General features: G+C 44.1%; 1 protein-coding gene across 2 annotated transcripts in view; it reads left to right on the top strand.

Annotated features, from left to right (window-relative positions):
• LOC117662568 (alpha-2-macroglobulin-like) overlaps positions 1 to 25,115 on the top strand; it is a 77,410-nt gene that overhangs the window by 33,246 nt on the left and 19,049 nt on the right. The window contains exons 14-25 of one of the 2 annotated variants that reach the window (XM_060691252.2): positions 131 to 267; positions 2,547 to 2,696; positions 4,190 to 4,363; positions 6,247 to 6,322; positions 8,427 to 8,565; positions 10,519 to 10,747; positions 12,949 to 13,075; positions 15,730 to 15,851; positions 17,359 to 17,410; positions 20,148 to 20,231; positions 21,757 to 21,933; positions 24,094 to 24,178. In XM_060691252.2, coding sequence (XP_060547235.2) covers positions 131 to 267; positions 2,547 to 2,696; positions 4,190 to 4,363; positions 6,247 to 6,322; positions 8,427 to 8,565; positions 10,519 to 10,747; positions 12,949 to 13,075; positions 15,730 to 15,851; positions 17,359 to 17,410; positions 20,148 to 20,231; positions 21,757 to 21,933; positions 24,094 to 24,178 — 1,552 coding nt within the window. The remainder of the gene's footprint in view (positions 1 to 130; positions 268 to 2,546; positions 2,697 to 4,189; positions 4,364 to 6,246; positions 6,323 to 8,426; positions 8,566 to 10,518; positions 10,748 to 12,948; positions 13,076 to 15,729; positions 15,852 to 17,358; positions 17,411 to 20,147; positions 20,232 to 21,756; positions 21,934 to 24,093; positions 24,179 to 25,115) is intronic. The other variant, XM_060691253.2, reaches the window with a different exon arrangement.

Genomic DNA, 25,115 nt, shown 5'->3' with positions numbered 1-25,115 from the left:
TTTCCTAAGATCATTATTAGACCTTGTTTCAGTGTTATCTCAGGGAACTGAACTCTTTCAAATGGATCACCCTGGCCTTAATTCTTTGCAGTTTTTCAGCCTCCCTGAAAAATGTCTTTTCTTTAACCAGGAACATTCAACTTGGATCTCCTTGTGGATATCAAGATCGCTCCTTCGGCCCGCTTGCTTGTGTACACAATTTTGGATAACGGAGAACTTGTGGTGCACTCTGCCAGGTTCCCTGTGGAGCCCTGTTTTGCAAATAAGGTAAGGGTGCCAACAGGCTTCATCCATTCACCCTCCTTGCTCCAAAAATGCTCCAGACCCCAATTTATCATTTGCAGAGATGTAGCTTCACTGAGGAGCCTCCATCGCATTGCCAACTTGTTGCTAAGACAGGTTTAATGGTAACAGAATAACAGAGTTGGAAGGGACCTTGGAGGTCTTCTAGTCCAACCCCCTGCTCAAGCAGGAGATCCTATGCTAGTGATGGCTAACCTTTTTGCCATCACGTGCCAAAAGTGTGTGTGGGGGGGGTTGCGCACGTGCGTGCCCACACCCATAATTGTATGTGCCCCACCCACCCCATGCATGTACGCATGACCCTCCCCCCACACTTTTGGCACGCGATGGCACAGTGGGCCCAGTAGGCCTGTTTTTTGCCCTCCCCAGGCTCCAGAGACTTTCTAGGCGCCTGGGGAGGGCAAAAACTGCCTCCCCAGACCCGGAGGCCCGAAACAGCCTGTTTGCCAACTTCCGGTGGGACCGGAAGGCCCGGAAATCAGCTGTGTGCATGCGCGCTGGAGCTGAGCTTGCTTGCCTACCGGTATGGCTCCGTGTGCCACCTGTGGCCCGCATGCCATAGGTTCGCCATCCCGGTCCTATGCCATTCCGGACAAATGGCTGTCTAGGCTCTTCTTGAACTCCTCCAGTGATGGAGCACCCACAACTTCTGAAGGCTAGTGAATCAAGGTGAAGCGATGAGAAGGCGAGACTTTCTCAGACCACCTGCCTGCACAGATGTTTTCTGTCATGCAGAGGTGGCCCTAAGGGAGGCCACTGATCCATTGGCCTATTGCAGGATCACCCCTCCCATCTGTCTGGAAGAGACTGCCTCCATAGGTGGTTGTCCTGCAGCTGCCAGAAAGACTGGACACACCCTTGTTTATGTGGCATTTGCTTGTGGGAATCACAATTTTGTGGGAGACTGATTGCCCATTTCACAGAAAAGGAGGGAGAGAAGGAGGGAGGGAGGGAGGGAGGGAGGGAGGGAGGAAGGAAGGAAGGAAGGAAGGAAGGAAGGAAGGAAGGAAGGAAGGAGCAAAATTTTCATCCTACAGTACCTAGTAAAAGAGGAAGGACTGGATCCTGTCAGAAGAATAATTTGGGGTTCCATCTCAAGCCAGCGCTGCGCAAGAATAAATAAAAATGAGATCCAGAGAGTTGTGAGGAAAGAAGAAATATTAATTCCTAAAGGAAACAGTTTGCCTTTAGGGGAAGGCTGCAGAGAAATGGGATACAGCAGCAGATATGAACCAAGACAAATTCCTTGTGCGTCCAATCACACTTGGCCAATAAAAAATTCTCTTCTCTTCTCTTCTCTTCTCTTCTCTTCTCTTCTCTTCTCTTCTCTTCTCTTCTCTTCTCTTCTCTTCTCTTCTCTTCTCTTCTCTTTCTCTTCTCCTCTCCTCTCCTCTCGTCTCTTCTCTTCTCTTCCCTTCAAGTCCAGTCCAGTCCAGTCCAGTCTAGTCTAGTCTCGTCTATAATTTTATAGTTTTAATTTTAATAATTTTATATTTTTAATAATTGTCTATAATATAAGGGGAGCATGTCTGGGATGTCTATGTGCTGATTCTAGGATGACACTTGAGGATGTGTGGGTGGGTGTGTAGATATGTTTATTCTTGTGAACATGCAGTTCCTTTGGGAAATCTAATTTAATTAACTCCATATTTGCAGACCTTGTCCTTTGATATGTGAATTAGGTCTGGGTAACTTATCTGAGGGTTTGAGGAAGTTTGCTAATTTTAGTTGGTTACCTTTGTTTCAGCTTGACTGTCAATTATCTAGTGGGCACAATGATTCCTTATGCCATTGTGGATTCTGTTAATATTTTAAGAGAAGATGGCAGCATAAAGGATAAAATATATTTGGATACAAAACTTCTCACAATCCCCTATAGAAGTGTCGCCGCCATCTTGTACTGTCTTCCTTGCTTTGCAAAGAGATTGGCCTGTTTTCTTCTTTTTAGCTTTATTATAGGTTCCGGCTACTACAAGATTTTTCCCTCAGTCTTTTTAATGGTTTCCCCTTTTTTCCCTCCTTCGGGTTAAATGGGGAAGGAAAGGTGGTGGGGCAGGGGCCCTTCAGGCAGCGTTTGCAGTGGTGTAGGTGTGTGTGTGGGGGTGTCTTCAAAAGGCAACAGGCAAAAAGTCTTCTGCCTGATCACAAAAATTGGTTGGGGACAATTTTAGAGGAGAAGGACGTTTCGGGGCGATTTTGTTGTCCTTGTGGTGGGGAATTCATCGTCGTTTTCTGTCACTCAGGTGGAGCTGCGATTTGATGAGCGTGAAGGCCTGCCCGGGAGCAACATCAATCTCCATCTTGCCGCTGCCCAGAACTCCCTCTGTGGCATCCACGCGGTTGACGAGAGCGTCTTCCTTCTGAAGCCTGAAGCTGAACTTTCCGCTCGAACGGTGAGGCCAAGTTGCCTTCCAGGTCTTGGCGGGCTGCAAATTCTCGAGCCCTACATGCGATGGCCCCTCAATAATAGAGTTGGAAGGGACCTTGGAGGTCTTCTAGTCCAGCCCCCTGCTGAAGCAGGAGACCCTGTACCATTTCAGACAAATGGCTGTCCAGTCTCTTCTTCAAAACCTGCAGTGATGGAGCAGCCACAACTTCTGGAAGCAAGCTGTTCCATGGGTCAATTGTTTTCAGGATCTCTTCCCACAGGTTGACTGAGCTGCCGGCCATCCTCCATCGAAGCAGGGGGAGCCTCCCCTGAATTTCCCCTTAGAACAATTTGGCTGCTGCAGCGACAAAGTCCATGGGCAGCTAGTGCCAGCCTTCCAATCATTTGCAGTGAATATGCTGTCTGAAAAAAAGGAAAGGGAAAAAAAAAATAAGTCAGGTTTTTGGCAGCCTGTTAGGGATTTGGAGGGTCTATGGAAAGTTCATCAGAAATGGAAGCAAAGGGAGGGAGGGAGGGGGGAGAAAGGAAGGAAAGAAGGAAAGAAGGAAGATAGGAGGAAGGAAGGAAGAAGGGGAAAGAAGGAAGGAAGGAAGGAAGGAGGAAGGGAGGGAGGGATGAAGGAAGGGAAAGAAAGAAGAAAGGAAAGAAGGAGGGAGAAAGGAAGGAAGGGAAAGAAGGATGGAAAGAAGGGAGGGAGGGAGAAAGAAAGGAAAGAAGGAGGGCGAGGAAGGAAGGGAGGAGAGGGAGGAAGGAAGGGAAAGAAGGAAGGGAGGGAGGGAGGGATGAAGGAAGGAAAAGAAGGAAGAAAGGAAAGAAGGAGGAAGAAAGGAAGGAAGGGAAAGAAGGATGGAAAGAAGGGAGGGAGGGAGAAAGGAAGGAAAGAAGGAGGGCGAGGAAGGGAGGAAGGAGAGGGAGGAAGGAAGGGAGGGAGGGACGGATGAAGGAAGGAAGGGAAAGAAGGAAGAAAGGAAAGAAGGAGGGAGAAAGGAAGGAAGGGAAAGGAGGATGGAAAGAAGGGAGGGAGGGAGAAAGGAAGGAAAGAAGGAGGGCGAGGAAGGAAGGAGAGGGAGGGAGGAAGGAAGGGAGGGAGGGACGGATGAAGGAAGGAAGGGAAAGAAGGAAGAAAGGAAAGAAGGAGGGAGGAAGGAAGGAAGGAAGGGAAAGAAGGAAAGAAAGAAGGAGGGAGGGAGGAAGGAATATGACTTCTGAGACTGCATGTTTCGTTTAACTAGGCCTACTTCGGCAGTCATTTTGTGTATACAAATAGTCCTCGGCTACTGATAACTCATTTAGCGACTTTGAAGTTACAAAAGGAGACTTCAGACCAGTTGTTGAAATTGTAACATCCAGATGGTCACTTGGCAACTTTTACAACAGTCACAGCCTCCTGCAGTTGTGCAAACACTAATCGAGGCCTTCGTTGCTAGCCATTCCGACGAGCAAAGTCGTAAGTCGAGGAACTACCTGTACTGAACTGGGGGTTTCCATTCTTTTCAGGTTTATGATCTGCGGCCTTGGAGAGACCTCTCGGGCTACTACTACAAAAGTGAGAACTTGGAAGACCCAGACACGAACCCCTGTGTGTCTCCCCAAAAGATCATTGTGGATGGAATTCGCTACCAGGCTGATACCTATTCTTACAGTGAAGGTGACGCCTATGCAATTCTCAGGGTAAGCCCCCTCCTCCCTCCCCAAACTCTTGGCAGAATTTCACTCTGGGAGTTGTTAGAAATGTCAATCATTTTAGGTTGAGCCACTCCATCCCAAGAGCAAAGAGGTTTTTTTTTTTTTAATTGTACTTAATAAACAAAAGATGAAAATGAGTGAAAATAGGATTGTTTTTTTTAAGGAAACATACACCGATTAAACGTTCTGAGGTAATCCCATGGCTGCTCTCTGAGGTGGCATTCCGTTTAGCCCTGAAAAGAGTGAAGAAGAAAAAGTGGATGGATGCTGCAGGGACACGGAGACGTGGCTGGTTAAACATGGGGTGATCACAGAGAAAGTGGATAATTGTTGAAAATGCTTTTTATTTAGGCTGTTAGGGATTAGGGATGTGCGGATCACTATAAATGTAGTTTGTTTTGATTTCCACATTGGAACATAGAATAACAGAGTTGGAAGGGAACTCAGAGGTCATCTAGCTCAACCCCCTGGTCGAGCATGAGACCTTATACCATTTCAGACAAATGGCTGTCCAATCTCTTCTTAATAGCCTCCAGTGATGGAGCACCCACAACTTCTGAAGGCAACAAGCCATTCCACTGCTTAATTTCTCTCGCCATTAGGAAATTTCTCCTTAGCTTTTCCTGGATTTCTTTTTCTGAAGAAAAGAACAATCTTCTTTTTGCTTTCATTCCCAATTCTCCCCAATATGTAGGACTTTTTGGGACAGAATTGATTTTAAGTGTGGAGGCTGCTGACATACAAAGACAAAACGTTTTCTCTCTGACTTTATTACATGGATTTCCCCAAAGTTGGCTTTTAAAAATACCTAACATTGTTCTTACACAGAGCTGCAGAAAACCAGGAGCCTGGTAGCCCCTTTTCACTACTAGCAAACAAGATGTGTTTTGCGTTGTGTAGGGAGATTTATTTTATCAAGGAAGGGTACCTGCTTAGTACCCTTTGTTATCTGTACCCTGATTATATTTCTTTGTATTAAGATTTTGCAAAACTGTTCCTGTAGAAATCAGCGGCAGATTTCCTTTGTCTCAGCCTTGGTATCATAATTTTCCTAACATATTGTAAGGTTTTGACACAGAGCTGCCACGGTGGCCTAGTGGTGAAGACACTCACCTCCCACTCAGAAGGTTGAGGGTTCAATCCTAGGCAGCGGCAGATCCTTCTCTCCTAGGAGGCAAAGAAAAAAATATCTGCTGTGAACTCCATGTGATGTCAGGAAGGGCATCCGGCCAGTAAATGCTCAGCTCCATTCAGCCACCCCGATTCTACCCCAAATTAAGGGATTATGTCAAATTATGCCGACTGGCGACTCCCAGGGGGGGGGCTTCTCTGTGAGGGCTCCAACCCTTTGGAATGAACTGCCCCCTGAGATACGAAATATCCCTGATCTCCGTGCTTTCCGCCGTGCCCTCAAAACCCTGATGTTCCAACAAGCGGGGCTAAACATATGAACATGTGAATGTTTTTAAAATGTTATCTAATTTTAGGTTCTATTTAATTGGGCCAAACTATGTTATAATAATAATTTTAATTAGCAATTTTATGATGTTTGTGTATCTATATTTTTCTTGACTGTACACCGCCTTGAGTCCTACAAGAGAAAGGCGGTATAGAAATATAATAAATAAATAAATAAATTATAGGATTGTAAAAAGGGAGTGTTGTATTTTTGACACATTCCCCAAAATGAAAAGGGTGCATTGTCACATCCATCTTTATTTTCTAAGCAGTTTAATTACAGCACTCCAGGTAGATTATAGATGGATAATAGATGGACAGTTGGATGGATCGAAGGGGAGAGAAAGAGGGGAGGGTTCTTTTCCATGCTTTTTGTAATATTTCATAGCGAATTTCTGCTCATTTTACAGGACATTGGTTTCAAACTGTTTACTAGCGCCCAGATACACAAGCCTAATATATGCAGCAGACCAGATCTGGATAACTGTAAGAATCTGAAGGGGATTGATAGGGTGGAGGGGGGGGGGACATCTATTTATTTCTTGATTGCATCTGAAGATCAAAAAAGTCAAGATGGTGGCTACAACTGCCCCCTTAAAGCCCTGTGTCTCCTTTATGTATATAAAATGAGGCAGGATAGGAAGACTCTTCACGCCTTTGAACTCTGGTGTTGGATGAGACTCCTGAGGGCAGAGTGGACAGCTGAAAAAACCTGATGAATCATTGAACCAATCAACTCCCAGTTCTCACTTGGGCACAAAGGATCAGCTCAAACTATCATGTTATGTCAAAAGCTAGCTTTCTTGAGAAGACTCCCATGCCAGGAAAGGTGGTGGAAGGAATGAGAAGTGGACAACACACATCAAGCGGGATGGACTCCATTACAAGGGTGATGGAGGGGTTGTTAGAAAAGCTGGAGGACCCAGTTAGGGATGGATTGTCATGCAGAATATTTATATCAGGGTCCCCAACACCCAGTCTGTTGACCAGCCCTGGTTTGCGGCATGCCAGCAACAAACAAGCGAAGCCCCATCCGCTGTATGCAAAACTATGCCCCCTCCGGTCCGGGGACCAACCTTTCTCCACAGAACCAGTCCCTGGTGCCCAAAAGGTTGAGGGTCCGCTGATCTATGTAGTCAGTAAGAATCAATAAAGCACGATGGCTTAGTGGCTTAACAACGCTGGAAATGGTCTATGCTCCAGTGGTTTGAGTCCTAGCACCGTGTGACGGTGTGAGTTCCCGTCACTCAGCTCCGGTCCACCTAACAGTTCGAAAGCATGTTCTATGCGAGTAGATAACGAGGTACCACTTCGGTGGGGAGACAAGGTGGTGCTCCGTGCAGGCAGTCAGATTCCTGCCAGTTCTGAACCTACCCAGTTGTGGCACTCGTTTGTGAGGCAGCTCCGGGAAAGGGACGGGACCTTAGGTGATGCTGCAGGAAGAGCCGCTCGTGGTTTGTTTTAGGTTTTTTTTTGGTGCGAAGCGAGCTCTTCCTCCTGTGGCACAACTTGGGAAGCGTGCGAGCTAGTGGTGGGTTGCTACCAGTTCGCCCCGGTTCTGCTGAACTGGTAGTGGCAGTGACGGGAGGCTCCACCCACCCACCCATCATCAAAAACTGGTAGCACCGGGATTTGAAACCCACTGCTGGTGCGAGCGTGTCCTATAACAGAGCTGGTAAATTGGCAAGCCAAACTATTATTTTGCAATAGCATTGTGATCTCCTGGCTAATGTAAAAATGAGGATAAGGATAAGGGCGAGGGGTAAGGGTGAGGATGATAAGGATAAGAGGATAAGAATAAGAATCAACAACAAATCGATGACATATAGTTATCAATCAAAGAGACAGGACTTTGCTCAGTTGCAGCTACCCTCTTGACTTTTGCTGGAGAAAGTGTCCTTTGCACTTTCTTTCCTGCATTTCCTTCTCTTCGTTTAACATTCTTAAGTGCTTGTGGCTCTCGGAAGTGTTAATTATTATCTTTTAAATGTTTGTAAGGGTGATGGGTGTGGTTTTGGAGAATTCATCCTGAAGGACAGCTTGGAGATGCTTTTCCGCCAGGCCGGGCTATCAATGTAAATGATTTTAAATTGGGTGTTTTAAATTTTGGGTTTTAATTCGAGCCGAAATTATTTAATAATTTTAATTATTTTTTAATTGATGTCTGGTTTTTGTGCTTTTAATGAGCTGTACACTGCCCTGAGTCCTTTGGGAGAAGGGCAGTATAGAAATAAAATTATTATTATTATTATTATTATTATTATTATTATTATTATTATTATTAGTAGTAGTAGTAGTAGTAGTAGTAGTAGTAGTAGTAGTAGTATTAGTATTATTAGTATTATTATTATTATTATTATTAGTTAATCTTTAGTGAGATTCACAGCCTTTGAGGCTGGTTAATAGCTCAGCAGCTCGAGTCCTAACCAAGGACCTAGGAACTGTTAAGGTATTATTATTATTATTATTATTATTATTATTATTATTATTATTATTATTATTATTATTATTATTATTATTATTATTATTATTATTATTATTATTAAAATACAAAAGGCATGGAAGAAATGCAAGCCTTTTCTCTTTGCAGACCCCGGGGTCTACAACACCATGGAAAGAGGTTTAGCAGCACCTCTTGCAGTTGCAGATTTTAAAATGGAAGACGCCATGGAAACATCCGTCCGAAGCTTCTTCCCAGAAACCTGGATATGGTCCTTAAAATCTCTTGGGTAATCCAAGGATTCTATATTTGGTGGAACGGGTAGCTCTTCAGGGAGAAATTTTAAGACCTTATAGCTTATAGCCATGATGGCGAACCTTTGGCACGCGTGCCACAGGTGGGACGTGGAGCCATATGAGTCGGCACGCCAGCTCATCTCTGGGGTGCATCTGCGCGCCGGCCAGCTGACTTTTGGGCCTTTTGGGCCCACCAGAAGAAGGGAAACAGGCTGTTTCCTGCCTCTGGAGAGCCTGGGGAGCGGGGGGAAGCTCCCTCGGAGGCCTGAAAGGCCCCATTTCCCAACTCCCGGTGGAACAGGAAGTGACTTTTTTGCTGTCCCCAGCCTCCAGAGACTCCTGAGAGGCCTTTGGAGGGCCTCCAAGGGAGTGGGAAAGGCTGCTTTTGCCCTTCCCAGATAAATAGAGAGGATCTGGAACCAGGTAAGAAAGAAAAACAGGCCTACCAGGCCATCATGTGCCAGGAGCGGGGGGGGAGGGGGAAGGTTGCATGCGCGTGGGCACGTGCGTGTGTGACCCTCGCCCGTCCCCCCTCTCTTGGCACGCAATGGCAAAAAGGTTAGCCATCACTGGCTTATAGCAAGCACAGGGCGGGACCCATTGTGACCCCCTTGATCCGGACACCTGGTTCCCCAGAGGCTCCTGGTACGCGGATGCTCCTCAGGAGGCGCTTTCTCTTTAGGGATTTAAGGCTCACTGGGAAGAAGGACCAGTCCTGGGATACACAGAAGGTCAACTGAAAATAGGAAAAAGGGGCCGTGCTGCCATTTCACGCTGCTAATTCCTCCACCCACCCACCCTCTTGTGCCTCTGTGAGCATTCAGCTCCTCCTGCCAACAAAGGGGGTTCCATTATTTGTGGCCCCTCCTGTGGGGGTCTCTGCCGTCTTCCCTTCTCAGCTCCAGTGGGGAGAGGCTGAGTTTGGGTCGGTCCCCCCTTTGAGCCAAGAGCTCATCAGCCACAGATGGAGGGCAGAGGCAGCCATGGAGCTGTACTCATAGATAAGAGCCTCTCCTCAGTGGGTGGTCATAAGTCGAGGACTACCAGTATTTATTTATTTATTTATATGTCACATTTCTGAACTGCCCATCTCAACTTAACGTCCACAACCGAGTCCAAAATTGATGCTGCTAAGCAAGACAGTGGTTAAGGGAGTTTGGCCTCATTTTACGATCTTTCTTGCCACAGTTGTTAAGTGAATCGTTGCGGTGGTTAAGCTAGTAACCCGGTTGTTAAGTGAATCTGGCTTCCCCCCCAACTTACTCTGCTTGTCAGAGGATCACAAAAAGGCGATCACATGACCCCTGGACATGGCCACTGTCATACATACGAGTCAGTTGCTTAAGCATCCAAATTTTTACCTCAGGGATGCTGCAACAGTTGTTAGTGTGAAAAATGGTGACAAGTTACTTTTTTTCAGTCCTGTTGTAACTTCGAATACAGGGAGTCCTCGACTTACAACAGTTTGGTTAAGGACCGTTCAAAGTTACAACATCACTGGAAAAAGCGACTTATGACCGTTTTTCCACACTTACGACCGTTGCACTATCCCCATGGTCACGTGATCAAAAATTCGGATGCTTGGCAACTGCTCCCTATTTATGATGGTTGCTGTGTCCCGGAGTCATGTGATTCCCCTTTTGCGACCTTCTGACAAGCCAAGTCGACGGGGAAGCCAGATTCACTCAACAACCCTGTTGCTCATTCAATAACGGCAGCGATTCGCTTGACAAACGTGGCAAGGGAAGTCGTAAAATGGGGCCAAGCTCGTTTAACACATTTCTCGCTTGACATCATGCACTTTGGGCATAGAATGGTGGTCGTAAGATGAGGACTACCTGTATTGCTTGGGGAAATTCATCCTCATCTTTCTCTTGCCTCTTTCTTTCTCTTGCTTTTCTCTTTCTTTCTTTCTTTTCTTTCTTTCTTTCTCTTGCCTCTCTCAGCAGCAAGACTGAGCTCACCCTGCCCGTCACCGTTCCCGACACCATCACAGACTGGAGAGCGGGAGCCTTCTGCTTGTCCCCAGCGGTGGGTTTCGGCCTGGCCCAAACCACCTTCTTCAAGGCCTTCCAGCCGTTTTTCGTTGATCTCACCATGCCATACAGCGTAATACGGGGAGAAGCCTTTATCCTGAAGGCCACCGTCTACAACTATCTCAAACGCCCCATCCAGGTGAGGAATCCCTTCCATCTGACTAGGTGGCTCAGTGGCTAAGACGCCGAGCTTGTTGATCAGAGAAGTCGGCAGTTTGGCGGTTCGAATCCCTAGTACAGGTCTCCTGCACGAGCAGGGGGCTGGACTAGATGACCTCCGAGATGACCTTCTAACTCTGTTACCGTTACTTACTCTTCCCCCTCCATTCTCTTCCTGTCTGCATCGATCTCTCTCTGGAGGCATGGCCGTTTATACAGGTTCATTTAGTGACCATTCAAAGTTACGGTGGCCCTGGCAAAATGACCGTTTTTCACATTTACGACCCCATGGTCATGTGATCAAAATCTGGACGCTTGGCAACTGGCATATACATATAACGGTTACGGTCTCCCGCGGTCACCCCCCATGGTTACTAACTTAAGAATCGCAGTGATTCGTTTCACCATGGTGGTGAGAAAGGTCATAAAATGGGGGGGGAACCCTCACTTAATGAGTGTCTTGCTTAACGACAGTCATTTGGGGTGAATTGGGGTCGTAAGTCAAGGACTACCTGTATTTAAACCAAAGTTTGTTTGAAGCACGATTTCCAAAAGCAAGAATCTGAGGGTTGAAAGTAACCATGGTTGTTTTTTTCAATTTTGGCCCCTTTTTTTCTTTTCTTTTCACTGCCTTTTTCTTTTCTCTTTGATGGGGTGGGCAAAGGAGAAAAATAAACAAGGAAAAAAACCCAGAAAAGGACCAATTATGTGTATTCTTTCACCCATCCCAGTCACAACCAGGAAGTCAATACCGAACTAGAGATTCTAACTATGCCTTTAAAGCAGGGGTCTCCAACCTTGGCAACTTTAAGACTTGTGGACTTCAACTCCCAGAATTCCTCCATGCTGGATTGGGGAATTCTGGGAGTTAGAGTCCATACATATTAAAGTTGCCAAGTTTGGGAAACTCCTGGACAGGAATCGTATTGCTGCTTATATATAAGAGCCGTGGTGGCACAGTGATTAGAATGCAGTATTGCAGGCTAATTCTGCCGACTGCCAGCAGTTCAATCCTGACAGGCTCAAGGTTGACTCAGCCTTCCATCCTTCCACGGTTGGTAAAATGAGGACCCAGATTGTTGGGGACAATATGCTGACTATAAACTGCTTAGAGAGGGCTGTTAAAGCACTATGCAGCAGTTTATAAATCTAAGGGCTATTATTATTGCTATATATACTACTAGAACTGTATGGGGGTGTATAAAGAGGGTTATCCTCATTTTATTTCTCCTCTTACAACACAGTGAGAGGTTATTGATTTGTGCAAATAAAGCATAGGAAAAGGGGGGGGGGCTTCATTTGCAGAGACGTGGGTGTCATCGTGAACTCTGGGAGTTGAAGTCCACAAGTCTTAAAGCTGCCAAAGTTGGAGACCACTGCCTTAAAGCAAACCACTTTGTTCACCGAACCGGTTTGTATATCAGGCAAAGTCTATCACAACCCAACTTTAAGATTCCTTGTGTGTTCTTGAATAACCCAGATTTAACCATAAGCAGCATCTCCCTTCGTCTTTATAGCTCACCTTCTGATCGGGAAATTAGGTGATGTGAGATGCTTTCCAAATGCTAATTTCAAAAAGTACAGAAGAGAAATGATAAAAGCATGATTTTGTTGCATTGTAGAATTCATCTTCCATCCAGACCATAGAATTTAGAAAGAGTCCATGCTGACCCACACATGGCTAAAAAACGGAATGAATGCATCTGTAAATATTTTGTAAAGCATTGGTCGGAGACGGGACTGACCAGTTTTTTTCTTTGACGATGTTTCGCTTCTCATCCAAGAAGCTTCATTCTGTCAACTTCTTCTTCCACTAGCCTGTCAGAGCTGAAGAAGCTTCTTGGATGAAAAGCGAAATGTCTTTAAAAAAAAACCCAAAATCCTGAGAAAATCCAGTTGCCTCCTGAAAAAGAACCTTCCTTGATTCTATCCCTGTGCTCACGCAACTTAGAATTGATATTGTTGAACTACAGTTCTCAGCCTCCCTCAGAGCGAACTGCTATCCAGCGCGGCTGGGAATTGTAGTTCAGCGAGATTTTGGAAGGGCTCAGATTCTCCACATCTGCTTGAGGCCCATCTGGCATTTTGTGTGACGTTCTCCATCTCCTCTTCCTCCTTGTTCTGTGAGCCTGTGAGGCAACGGTGATCTTCTCCATCTAACTCTTTTCTGGCCGTTAACAGGTCAGCCTATCGCTATTGCTTTCTCCCGACTATGACGCTACCCCAACGGACAAGCAACAGGCTTCCTATTGTCTGCCTGTGGACGGAAGGAAAACGGTCTCCTGGAACATTATTCCCAAAAGTCTGGGTAAGTGGTGAAGGCCAAACATGGCTTCTTAGGCTTGTGCCTCAGCTGGCATGCATATTTTCCGTATACTTTTTTATATTGGGTTATAAGATAAAATAAGATACAAAATAGAAAAGTAAACAGGAAAACGGTGGGGAGGAAGAGAGGGAAGAAAAGTGAGGAAGCAGGAGTGAAATGCTACTGGTTCGCACCGGTTCGGACAAACCAGTAGTAATAAAAGCTACCGATTCGGGCGAACTGCTAGACAAAAAAAATACAGATTCATCCAAACCGGTATTTCTGACGATCAGCTCTGCCGTGCGATTTAGATCCACTAGAAAGCAGGAAATCCTGCTTTCTAGCGAATCTAAATTGCACGCCATAGCTATTCCCCACCCTCGCTGTTCTACTTACCTTCTTAAGCCTCCTTTTTTCTGCACGGGCAGCGAACTGGTGGTAAACTGAGGAGGTTTTCACCACTGTGAGGAAGGATAAGAAAAAAAGAAAAAGAAACATTGACTTCCAACTCTCTCTGTTGCAGTAAAATAAGGCATTAACATCAAATCACACGTTTTGTTTTTTCATAATAATATGAACAAGCCATTTCTATAAAGATCTATCAATCTAATTGGTAAAACCCCAAATCAAAGTTTAATTCCTTTCCACTTCAAGCACAAAGTGCAGAAGCAGTCTGAAGGGGGAGAGAGAGAGAGAGAGAGAGAGAGAGGGAGGGAGGGAGGGGGAGAGAGAGAGAGAGAGAGAGAGAGAGAGAGAGAGAGAGAGAGAGAGAGAGAGAGAGAGAGAGAGAGAGAGTTTGATGGCTACTTATCGGGGTGAAATGCTCCCGGTTTGGACAGATCACTCGATCTGATAGTGATGGATGTGGGTGGTTCGGAGAAACGTAGCAAAAATCCCTGCCCCCCCCCCCCTGTCCAGCTGATCTGCACAATCATTAGAGGGGTTTTTTTACTTTTAAAAGCATTTTTTCTACAACCTCTTTGGCCGAAAAAATGCTTTTAAAAGTTAAAAAAAAAAGCCTCTGTCAACTCAGCTGGGATCGTCAGAGGCATTTAAAAGAAAAAAAGCCTCTGCCGATCAGGCAACTCAGCTTGGATCGTCAGAGGCATTTAAAAGAAAAAAAGCCTCTGCCGATCAGGCAACTCAGCTTGGATCGTCAGAGGCATTTAAAAGAAAAAAAGCCTCTGCCGATCAGGCAACTCAGCTTGGATCGTCAGAGGCATTTAAAAGAAAAAAAGCCTCTGCCGATCAGGCAACTCAGCTTGAATCGTCAGAGGCATTTAAAAGAAAAAAAGCCTCTGCCGATCAGGCAACTCAGCTGGGATCGTCAGAGCTTTTTGAAAGCATTTTTTTACAACCTCTTCGCTGAATACTTATATGTCTATAAGTATAACCTCACTGAAACCTCTGTATGTGTGACTTACAACAGTGACTGTTCGAAGTTACAAGGGCACTGAATAAAAATGACTTGTGACCGTTTTCCACACAGCCTTCGCAGCATCCCCCCATGGTCTCATGATCAAAACTCGGATGCTTGGCAACTGGCTTGTATTTACGACAGATTGCACTGTCCCAGAGCCACCTGGTCGTCTATTGTGACCTTTTGACCAGCGAAGTCAATGGGGAAGCCGGATTCCCTCCTTAACAACCGAGTTACTAACTTAACAACTGCAGAGATTTCCCTTAACAACCACAGCAGGAAAGGTCACAAAGTGGGGCCAAACCCATGTAATGACTGTCTCGCTTAGCAAGGGAAATTTGGGGCTCAATTGTCCTCGTAAGTCGAGGACTACTTCTATAATTCTTACTGTCTAGATCCGGCTTCAAACTCCCTAGGGTTTCACTGGCAGTTTGTCCTTACCCAGACAAAAAAACAAGAAATATACAAGAAAAACAAGAAATAAAGGAAAAAAGAATAGCCATAGCAATAGTGCTTACTTATATATATATATATATATATATATATATATATATATATATATATATATATATATATATATATATATATATATATATATATATATATATATATAATATTATATATATTATATAGGGGGAGAGCCTTCTCTGTGGAGGCACCTACTGTCTGGAATGAGCTCCCCCCAGAGATACGGAGGATCCCGGATCTGCGCACCTTCCGCCACGCTGTGAAGACCTTTTTATTCCACCAGGCGGGCTTAGCCTAATCTTTTCCCTCTTTTTAATATATAAATTTTAATCTGTTTTTAAATTATCGGGGTGTTTTAATTTGTCCTGGCCAAAATTGTTTAATTCGATTTTATCTGGTTTTTTAAATTTTTCGTATTTATGTATTTTATTGTTTGGCTGTTCACCGCCCTGAGTCCTTTGGGAGTAGGGCGGTATACAAATCAAATCAAATAAATAAATAAATAAATAAATACCGCTTCACAGTGCCTTTACAGCCCCCTCTAAGCAGTTTACAGAGTCAGCATATTGCCCACAGCAGTCTGGGTCCTCATTTTCCCGACTTAGGAAGGCTGGGTCAACCTTGAGCCTGGTGAGAACTGAACTGCTGGCCGCCGGCAGTCAGCAGAAACAGCCTGCAGTACTGCATTCTAACTGCTGCGCCACCACGGTTCATAGATGGTCAAGCAATCTGGGGATAACACCTGACTAAGTGTCCATTTTGGTTCTAGGGGAAGTCAACTTCACAGTAACCGCAGAAGCCCTGAAATCCACCCAGCTCTGTGGGAACGAAATTCCAGAAGTGCCTGCCAAAGGACAAAGGGACATCATAATCAAAACCCTCCTAGTCGAGGTACGTACAAGCTGCTCTCATGTGTGGCGAGGGCAAGGACGGGGTTGAGAGTAATGACATATTAAAGTCAGAGTCATGTTTCCTAGTGAATTAAGTTTTCTTTTTTTTCTTTTTTTGAAATTTTTTTTATTTATTTTTCAACATAAAACATAAAACAGCATCTTTTTAGAGCAAGGGTTTGATCCGGGTATAAAATAAGTATAAATTCCAAATTTCTTCAGTTAACATCTTAAAGGGGAAAAAAAAGAAAAAAAGAACAAATCTAAACCCAATTTTTATCATTCAATCTAACACCTTATTCTAACATTTAATATTTTATTATGCAATCACCCTAAATCTTAAACTTCAAATCTAAACAGCTCTTTATAATATCCACTTATCATTTTAACAATCAGTATTTCATATATTTTCCTTACTTCAAAGACCCAGATCAAGTCAATGTTTCTTTTAACTCACATCTAATAATCAGCATAAAGTATTGTATTCCTCTCTTAAGAACATTTCAAAATCAGTAACTGTTCTTCAAAAATAGCTCCTTCACTCCTCCTAGGTTTATTTTTAGCTGGATTGCAGCTTAATTAGCTGGTTTCCAGGGGTGCTTTTCTCCACTCCTAACCTTATTTGTTGGCTGGATCACAGTTTAGTTTTAACTGCTTTCCAACATTTTCCCCTTCACTCCTCCTAGGTTTATTTTTGGCTGGATAACAGCTTTTCAGCTGTTTTCCAGGGATGCTTCCCTCCACTCCTAACCTATATTTCGCTGGTTCACAGTTTAGCTTTAATTGCTCCCCAGTATTATCTCCTCCTCTCCTCCTAAGTTTATTTTTAGCTGGTTCACAGCATAATTTGCTGTTTTCCAGGGATGCTTTCCTCCACTCCTTACCTTATATTTAGCTGGTTCACAGTTTAAGTTTTCTTGAAGACAGTGTGAAAGGGCTCGGTTGTTTTTTTTTCACTTGTTGGAAGAAATATTCATCTGGTTCAGTTCCAAGTGGGGAGAAAGACACTGGAAACATGGAGGCTAATTGGAAAGATGGTTTATTGGTGAAGCGGAATCATACCAGTGGTTCGAATCCCTAGTGCCGCATAATGGGGTGAGCTCCCGTTACTTGTCCCAGCTTCTGCCAACCTAGCAGTTCGAAAGCACGTAAAAAATGCAAGTAGAAAAATAGGGACCACCTTTGGTGGGAAGGTAACAGCGTTCTGTGCGCCTTTGGCATTGAGTCATGCCGGCCACATGACCACAGAGACATCTTTGGACAGCGCTGGCTCTTCGGCTTTGAAACGGAGATGAGCACCGCCCCCTGGAGTTGGGAACGACTAGCACATATGTGCGAGGGGAACCTTTACCTTTACCTTTAGCCATTTCTATAACACCAAATCTTTCTAATCAACAAAACCAAGATCGGCATAGGAGATATTTAAAAATTCAGAAAATAACTTAGGAATTTTAAGAAATATCTAACATTCATTTTCACTTGCTCCCTCTTCTTCTCTTTTCATAAAGCCTGAAGGAATTGAGAAGGAAGCAGTCATCAACAATTTGCTATGTGGAGCCCGTAAGTATCAACCAGCAGCCCCCACTTTCTCCTTCCTGCAGCTTCCATGATTAAGGCACAAAGTCAGTTCCAGCCTTCTCTGGCCTCCAAATGCGTTGGCATACAAATCTCATTGTCCCCAGACAGGATGGATTATTGTGTGTTGGAATTCATTGTTGAAATGTGTTCCTATGCAGCACCTACAGTAGTGTTCAGATCTATGGTATATATGCTTTTGTTCTGAGTAGAGCTTCCTGTTATAGTTATGGAGTTGAGCAGTAAAGCACATGGTGATTGTACTCTTCGTTTGCTCTATATGGTGCTTTATATAAACATAATTTCTAACATTGTGGATAAGCTAGAGGATGCCAAATTGGGAATGGCTGGATAAAGTAATGAATACACATTTTATCTAGCCGCATGATGAGAGAGTCACATTATTTTCCCTAAATGGTTATTGAACTGGCTATTTTCCAACTGTAAATCAAGATGCTTTGCTTACTATGATGTATAAAGCTTTGCCAATCGTGTCAAAGGTGCTTTTTTTCAAAAGGAAGCTGGACTGTTTTTTTCCTTGAGGAAGAAGAAGACATTTCGCTTCTCATCCAAGAAGCTTCATCAGTTCTGACTGGATGGTGAGGGGATGGAAGGATTAAGAACTAAATCTTCCTTTCAACAGTTCTAAGAAGGCTCCATACCCATTATCACTACTCAGGTGACCCAAGTGGCCACAACAACTCTCTAAGAGAATGCAAATGACCAGTTGTCTGTAAGGAATATAAATCCTTCCATTCCCCACCATACAGTCAGAACTGATGAAGCTTCTTGGATGAGCAGTGAAACATCTTCAAAGAAAAACAAGGAAAGTCCAGTTGCCTTTTGAAAAAGCACCTTTAAGACAACTATGACCCGGATGACTGAGAATCTCCATAGACATAAAGCTTTGCCAACTTAAGCTTAAGTAATTGCTCCCATATTCTTAATTTTTCCACAAGGCACCTCAATATATTAAACAGCTATTTATAGCATGGCAGGCTCAATCCATGAAATAATACGATCAGTGGTGGGATTCAAATAATTTAACAACCGGTTCTCTGCCCTAATGATTTCTTCCAACAACCAATTCACCAAACTGTTCAGAAAGTTAACAACCGGTTCTCCCGAAGTGGTGCAAACTGGCTGAATCCCACCACTGAATACGATCCCATAATAATTACAAGTTAGCTAAAAATCTACCTTTCAGCCAAGCCTTGAGCATTTTCTGAGGGAGATTTCAGGCCGAAATTGAACCTGGGCTCACCTTGTTCTCTAGAACTGATCACCTCAAATCCTAATTAGCATTTCACAACCCCAGAAAAGTTATCCCATTCTTGCAAAAAAAATTTTTTTTTAATTTTTTTTTTTAAATCCATTTAAAAATGAATTAACTGGTCCTCTACAATATATTGCTGTTTCTCCAACATGCCAACTTTAAGACATATGGATTTTAACTCCCAGAATTCTCTAACCAGCATAGGTCCACATGTCTTACTTGCCAAATTTGAGAAACACTGCTCTACAGTATGATCCTTACATTTATATATATTTTAAAAACCTCTTTAGGCAGACGCTTTTTGCTAGCGAAAGAGAACTATATGGCCCTTATAGAGTAGGGGTGGGCAAACATGCAGCCATAGAGCCCTGGTGGTGCAGTGGTAAGAACGCAGTAGTGCAGGCTAATTCTGCCGACTGCCAGCAGTTTGATTCTCACTGGTTCCAAGATTGACTCAGCCTTCCATCTTTCCAAGGCTGGTAAAATGAAGACCCAGATTGTTGCGGGCAATAGGCTGACTCTGTCAACCACTGTGAAGTGGTATATACCCTGTTTTCCTGAAAATAAGACATCCCCTGATAATAAGCCCAATCGGGCTTTTGAGTGCATGCACTAAAATAAGCCTCCCCCCGAAAATAAGCCCTCCCCAAAAATATTTAAATGCAGAACTGGAAATCAGGTAAGATGGCAAGAGCAGCTCCACGTGCCCCAAAATAATAAGAACTCCCTGAAAATAAGGCCAAGCACTTATTTTGAGGTTCAAAAAAATATAAGACAGGGTCTTATTTTCGGGGAAATACAGTAAGTCTAAGTGCTATTGCTATTGCTTAGAGCAGTGATGGGTAACCTTTTTGCCGTTGTGTGCCAAAAGCGGGGATAATGGGGGGATTGCGCGTGCGCGTGCCAACACCCATAATTCAATGCGCTCCGTCCCCCCACACATACATGTGTGACCCCCCCCACTTCCCCCCGCTTTTGGCACGCGATGGCATGGTGGGCCTGGTAGGCCCATTTTTTTGCCCTCCTCAGGCTCCAGAGCTTTTCTAGACGCCTGGGGAGGGTGAAAACAGCCTTCCCCACTCCCCCGGAGGCCCTCTGGAGGCCCGGAAACAGCCCGTTTCCCGAGTTCTGGTGGACCCGGAAGGCCCGAAAATCGGTTGGCCAGAGCGCACATGCGTGCTGGACTGAGGTAGAGCAACGCTCGTGTGCCCACAGATATAGCTCGGTGTGCCACCTGTGGCACCTGTGCCATAGGTTCGCCATCACGGGCTTAAAGCTACAGGTGAGTCCTAGAACTTGTGAAATCTAAAGGAGAGGCCAATTAAATGTCCCCATCCATTGGATTAAATAATGGATAGAGTCAGCCGCCAATGAGAAAATTAGCAATAAAAGAACCAAGAGGCTCAATTCAGACTGTCTTTTTTTTCTCTCTCTCCTTACTTGCAGAAGACAGCCAATCCACAGCTGTTTCCTTAAAGGTCCCAGAGAACATAGTGGAGAAATCTGCCAGAGCTTTCTTCTGTGTGTTGGGTAAGTGATGTACTGTTGCAAGAATCTGTGTGCAGGTTTGCTATTCTTTCTCCTCGGGGAAGTAAAGGTAAAGGTTTCCCCGCCCAGTTATGTCCAACTCTAGGAGGCTCTGCTCATTTCTGTTTTTTAGCCAAAGGAGAAAGCATTGTCTGAAGATATTTCTGTAGTCATCATCAAGGGTGAAATGCTACCGGTTCGCACCGGTTTGGGTGAACCGGTAGTGGTACGGTGCGTGGTTCAGTGAACTGATAACGGTGGCAGCACAAGGCTTCACCTACCCACCCAGACATCATTATTTCCTGGTTTTAACCAGGAAGTAACCTGTTTTTGACCCTCTGCACATGTGCAGAAGGCTCTGCGCATGTGCAGAGAGTCCAAAACTTACATGTGATGCTAGCGCACACTTCCGAACCAGTAGGGAAGGTAAGTAGATTTCACCCCTGGTCATCATGGCTCTATGTTGAGGCACACGGAAGGCGATTACCTTCCCTCCTAAGTGGTACCTATTTATCTACTTGCGCTTGCATGCTTTCAGACTATTAGGTGGGCAGGAACGGGCGGAAGCTCATCCTGTCGCACAGCACTCGGGTCTCAAATCTGGGTTGTCAGTTTTCCAAGGAATAAATTGAGCGTCTTTAACCACTTCAAAAGGTCCCCACATTTTTATTCCAAGGGGCCTTTTAGGAGGAGGTTTGTGTGTTGAGATACAGCCAAAATACAGACACTTATACTATACTACCCGTACTTCATGCATATGTCCCTGCAGCTTTTTATTAAAAATACACGACAACTCAGAAGAATGGATCTTGCTAGGGGTGTGAACTGTTTGTTAGTAGAACAGACGATCTTAGAAAGATGGAAGTTTTTCCTTTCAAGAGGAGGTTAGGCAGATCCACAGACTTCATAAGCCAATTCTTAGTTGTCCTGAGGAACCACAGAAGTGAGATGCTGTTTGGTGGCACCAAGGAATGCTTCCATGTACAATAAACAGTCTGCTTAGAAATCAGAAGCAGCCTGAGATTCATACAGCCCCTTTCTCTAATCTCATTTTGAAAAGCCTTTAAAACTTGTTTTTCTGCCAGGTGGATGGCAGGGTCCTTATCAGGACTTGCTGTGGCATGGGATATGCCAGATTTTCTGTGTCACTTAGTCAGTTGACAACAGTCAGTTGACTGTTGTTACTAATTTATCTGTTTTTCGCATTGCACATCAGCCAGGGATGTTTTGGCTTGGGCAGCTGTGCCAGGATCTAAGACAATTCACCCAGTGGTGAAATCCAAATTTTTTACTACCGGTTCTGGGGGGGGAGGGCTTGGTGGGTGTGGAATGGTGGGCATGGCAGGGGAAGGATACTGCAAAATCTCCATTCCCACCTCATTCTGGGGCCAGCCAGAAGTGGTATTTGCCAGTACTCTGAACTGCTCAAAATTTCCGCTACTGGTTTTCCAGAACCTGTTGGATTTCACCCCTGCCCCAAAGTATTCCCAACTCTTGACGTCTTTCGTATCTCTTTTGTTTACCACAGGTGACATCTTAAGCTCAGCCATCCAGAATGTGCAGCAGCTTCTCCGGTTGCCTTCCGGCTGTGGAGAACAAAACATGGCTCTCTTGGCCCCCAATATTTACATCTTGGACTATCTGAACCATACTGACCAGCTGACTGAGGAAACGAAGTCGAAGGCAATTAGTTACTTAGTGTCTGGTAAGAAGATTCACGGAATTATGCAGAAGGGCCTGTACCTGCTTTTCCTTTGAGGGGAGGCAGAACAAGAGAAATTCATTCATTCATTAATTCATTCAATTCGTTTGATGCTCACCTTGCCACATTGCTACTCTCAAGGAATTGTTTCTGATTGACAAGATTAATAATAGAAAGGATCAATACATATATTCCTGCCAGTTTTGCTGGAAATGTGACCTTAGCTGAATTATCAGCAAACTATCGTCTTAACGATGAATTAAATTAATTTATAGTGGTCAATTTTGATAATTAATAGCTGCAAGTCCAGGATACCTTTGCTTATCTTCTGACCCCGTTTTCCATTTAATGGAAAATGAAAAAAATAATAATAATGGATAATAATTTTCCTTTTATTGAAGAGGGATATTTCCATTTATGAAATATTATTTTATTTTACGACACAAATGGCATCTCTGATGTACTTAGTGAGCGTTCTTCTCCTTTAATTATAAATCTTTAATTCGATTCCTTCTAGCCTCCAATTTTTAAAGTCTATGGGAAGAATTCTTTCTAACTAATTCCAAAATCATATTTCAAATTTATCTCGACTCTTAGACCCATTTATAAATTTCTAAAATCCAAGTTTTAATTAAAATTTCTTTCCCTAAGAATTAAAAGAAAGTTACGTGGGGTTTTCAGACTTGTGGATCCAAAGGTTCTTAATAGCTAAAAATTGGTTAACAAGCAATTTCCGGAAGTAATGAGAAAAAGAAGTACAATATATGAGCCCAGTATCCTTAAAAGATGCTGATCATGGTTTGAGCATTCCCTCATCTCCCAAGCCTCTAAATTGAATGGAGACCACTCTCTTGTTGTGGATTTAATAAGACAAACACAACTTTTGGATTAATCAGAGACAATTTATATATTGCGCAATAGGTTCAAAGCTCTGTACATGAAGCGTTGAACAAAGACAGAAATTAGGTACAATGGTTTTATACCCTTCTAGACAAAGGATTCTGTTAACTCAGCAATTCATATGGTCATATACATTTGTCATTTTTAATTGACATTTCCTAATTACTGAGTTTCTTTGCAAAACAGTTATAATTCTTTTTGTAGATTACTGAAGCATAGACTCAAATCATCTTCTGACGATAGACAACTTTTAACTCATGTGGATCCCCTTGACCTAACCAACCTTTAAGCTGTATGTCATTAGAATGTTCCTTTCTTCTGACAACTTAGAGGCCTCCTAGAGGAACCAAAAGGATTTTGGCTGAGTTTGTACTTTTTCCAACCAGATGCATTGCTTTTTAGAATAGAGTGAATAGAAAGTTATCCAGTAGTCATCTATCAGAGCCCGCTTCATTTACATTACTCTTGTGGTCTCTTTGAAAGGAGCAACTATCTGGAGCATTTGTGAGTGATCTCAAGTCTTCTCCTTGTTGGAGAGGAATTATCAAAGAGATGGTCTACTTTCAGTTTGCATATTGGCTCTGCCTTTTTGTGGAGCCATCTTCATCATCTCAGAAGTCTGGGCGTGGTCACCATTTGTACGGGAGACTACCAAAAAGTCCCAATTTCCTAGTTAGACTGGGAGGTCAGAAAATGTCAGAGTATGAATATTCATGGACTGCAATAGATCAGCCAATGGGGACTGAATGGAGACATGGTAACAGGTTCAGCCAATGAGGCTTATTTAGAAACAGAAACTTAAGTCTGAAGTCTGGGCGTGGCTTAGGCAACTGAGTCTGCGCAGAAGCTTAACTGCCCTGTATAGAGGAGGCTCTCTTTGTATTAAGCTCTGTGCTCAGCTCTGAGATGAAACAAGCCTGGGCTTGCTTGTCTGCTCTGCTGAAATGAAACTAACTGTTCTCTCCTGCCTGTGCGTTTTGCTTGTAACTGCTACTACATGGAAGAAGAATCTGCTATTGGTAATGTACATTTATCTTCGTGTGTTTTATGTATAGAAAGAAGTTAATGAATCCTGCTGCATCAGTTTACCTGTGTGTGCTTTCTGGATTTGATTTTCTGCAACAAACTCTTGACAGAAAACTATTACAGTCAGTTTCTCTAATGTAAAAAGAACAAACGTGGATGTATCTCCAAAGTAACCCAGCCATGAGGCCTCGCCATTTATTGAATAAGTACGAACTAACGTTCACCCTCCATTTACAGGCTACCAAAGACAGTTGAACTACAAGCATGCCGACGGTTCCTACAGCACCTTTGGAGAATGGAACAACCAGCCCGGAGATGTCTGGTAAGGTTCACAGCATTCACCTCTGAGCAGTCTCTGTGGGATTCAAAATTTTTTTTACTACCGGTTCTGTGGGCGTGGCTTGGTGGGCGTGGCAGGGGAAAGATACTGCAAAATCTCCATTCCCACCCCACTCCAGTGGAAGGATAGACAAAATCTCCATTCCCACCCTACTCCAGTGGAAGGATAGGCAAAATCCCCATTCCCTCTCCCCACTTGGGGGAAGGATATTGCAAAATCCCCATTCCCTCCCCACTCCTGGGGGAAGGATATTGCAAAATCTCTATTCCCTCCCGATTCCATGGGAAGGATATTACAAAATCCCCATTCCCTCCCAACTCCTGGGGGAAGGATATTGCAAAATCTCCATTACCTCCCCACTCCTGAGGGAAGGATACTGCAAAATCCCCATTCCCTCCCCACTCCTGGGGGAAGGATATTGCAAAATCTCCATTCCCACCCCACTCTGGGACCAGCCAGAGGTGGCATTTGGCAGTTCTCCGAACTACTCAAAATTTCCGCTACTGGTTCTCCAGAACCTGTCAGAACCTGCTGAATAGCACCTGTGCCTCTGAGGTTGTCTGCAGATTTGTGTGTGTGTGAATGCAGAAAATGTATTTCTCATCTTTGCCAGTATCGTTCGCAAGGCAAAGATTTTCCTGATTACAGGGGAAGCTTGTTATGGGCAGGAATAGTAGACCAGCGAGATGCTGGTATGGGCATGTCTAGTCTAGAGAAAAGAAGGAGCAGGGGTGACATGATGGCAGTGTTCCAGTATTTGAGGGGCTGCCACAAAGAAGAGGGAGTCAATTGATTTTCCACAGCACCAGAAGGCCAGACAAGAAACAATGGAGATCAAAGGATAAATAAAGGAGATCAGGTCTCCTTTGCATTTTAATGGCTTATTGGTGATCATTCCACACTGAGCAGGGGAGATTAT

This window comes from Pantherophis guttatus, chromosome 2 (genome assembly GCF_059756535.1).
Source record: "Pantherophis guttatus breed Tessera chromosome 2, ASM5975653v1, whole genome shotgun sequence".
In the NCBI taxonomy this organism is placed as follows: Eukaryota; Metazoa; Chordata; class Lepidosauria; order Squamata; family Colubridae; genus Pantherophis; species Pantherophis guttatus.
Note: the sequence above shows the minus strand (reverse complement) of the source record. Positions and strands in the feature narration are given on the sequence as shown.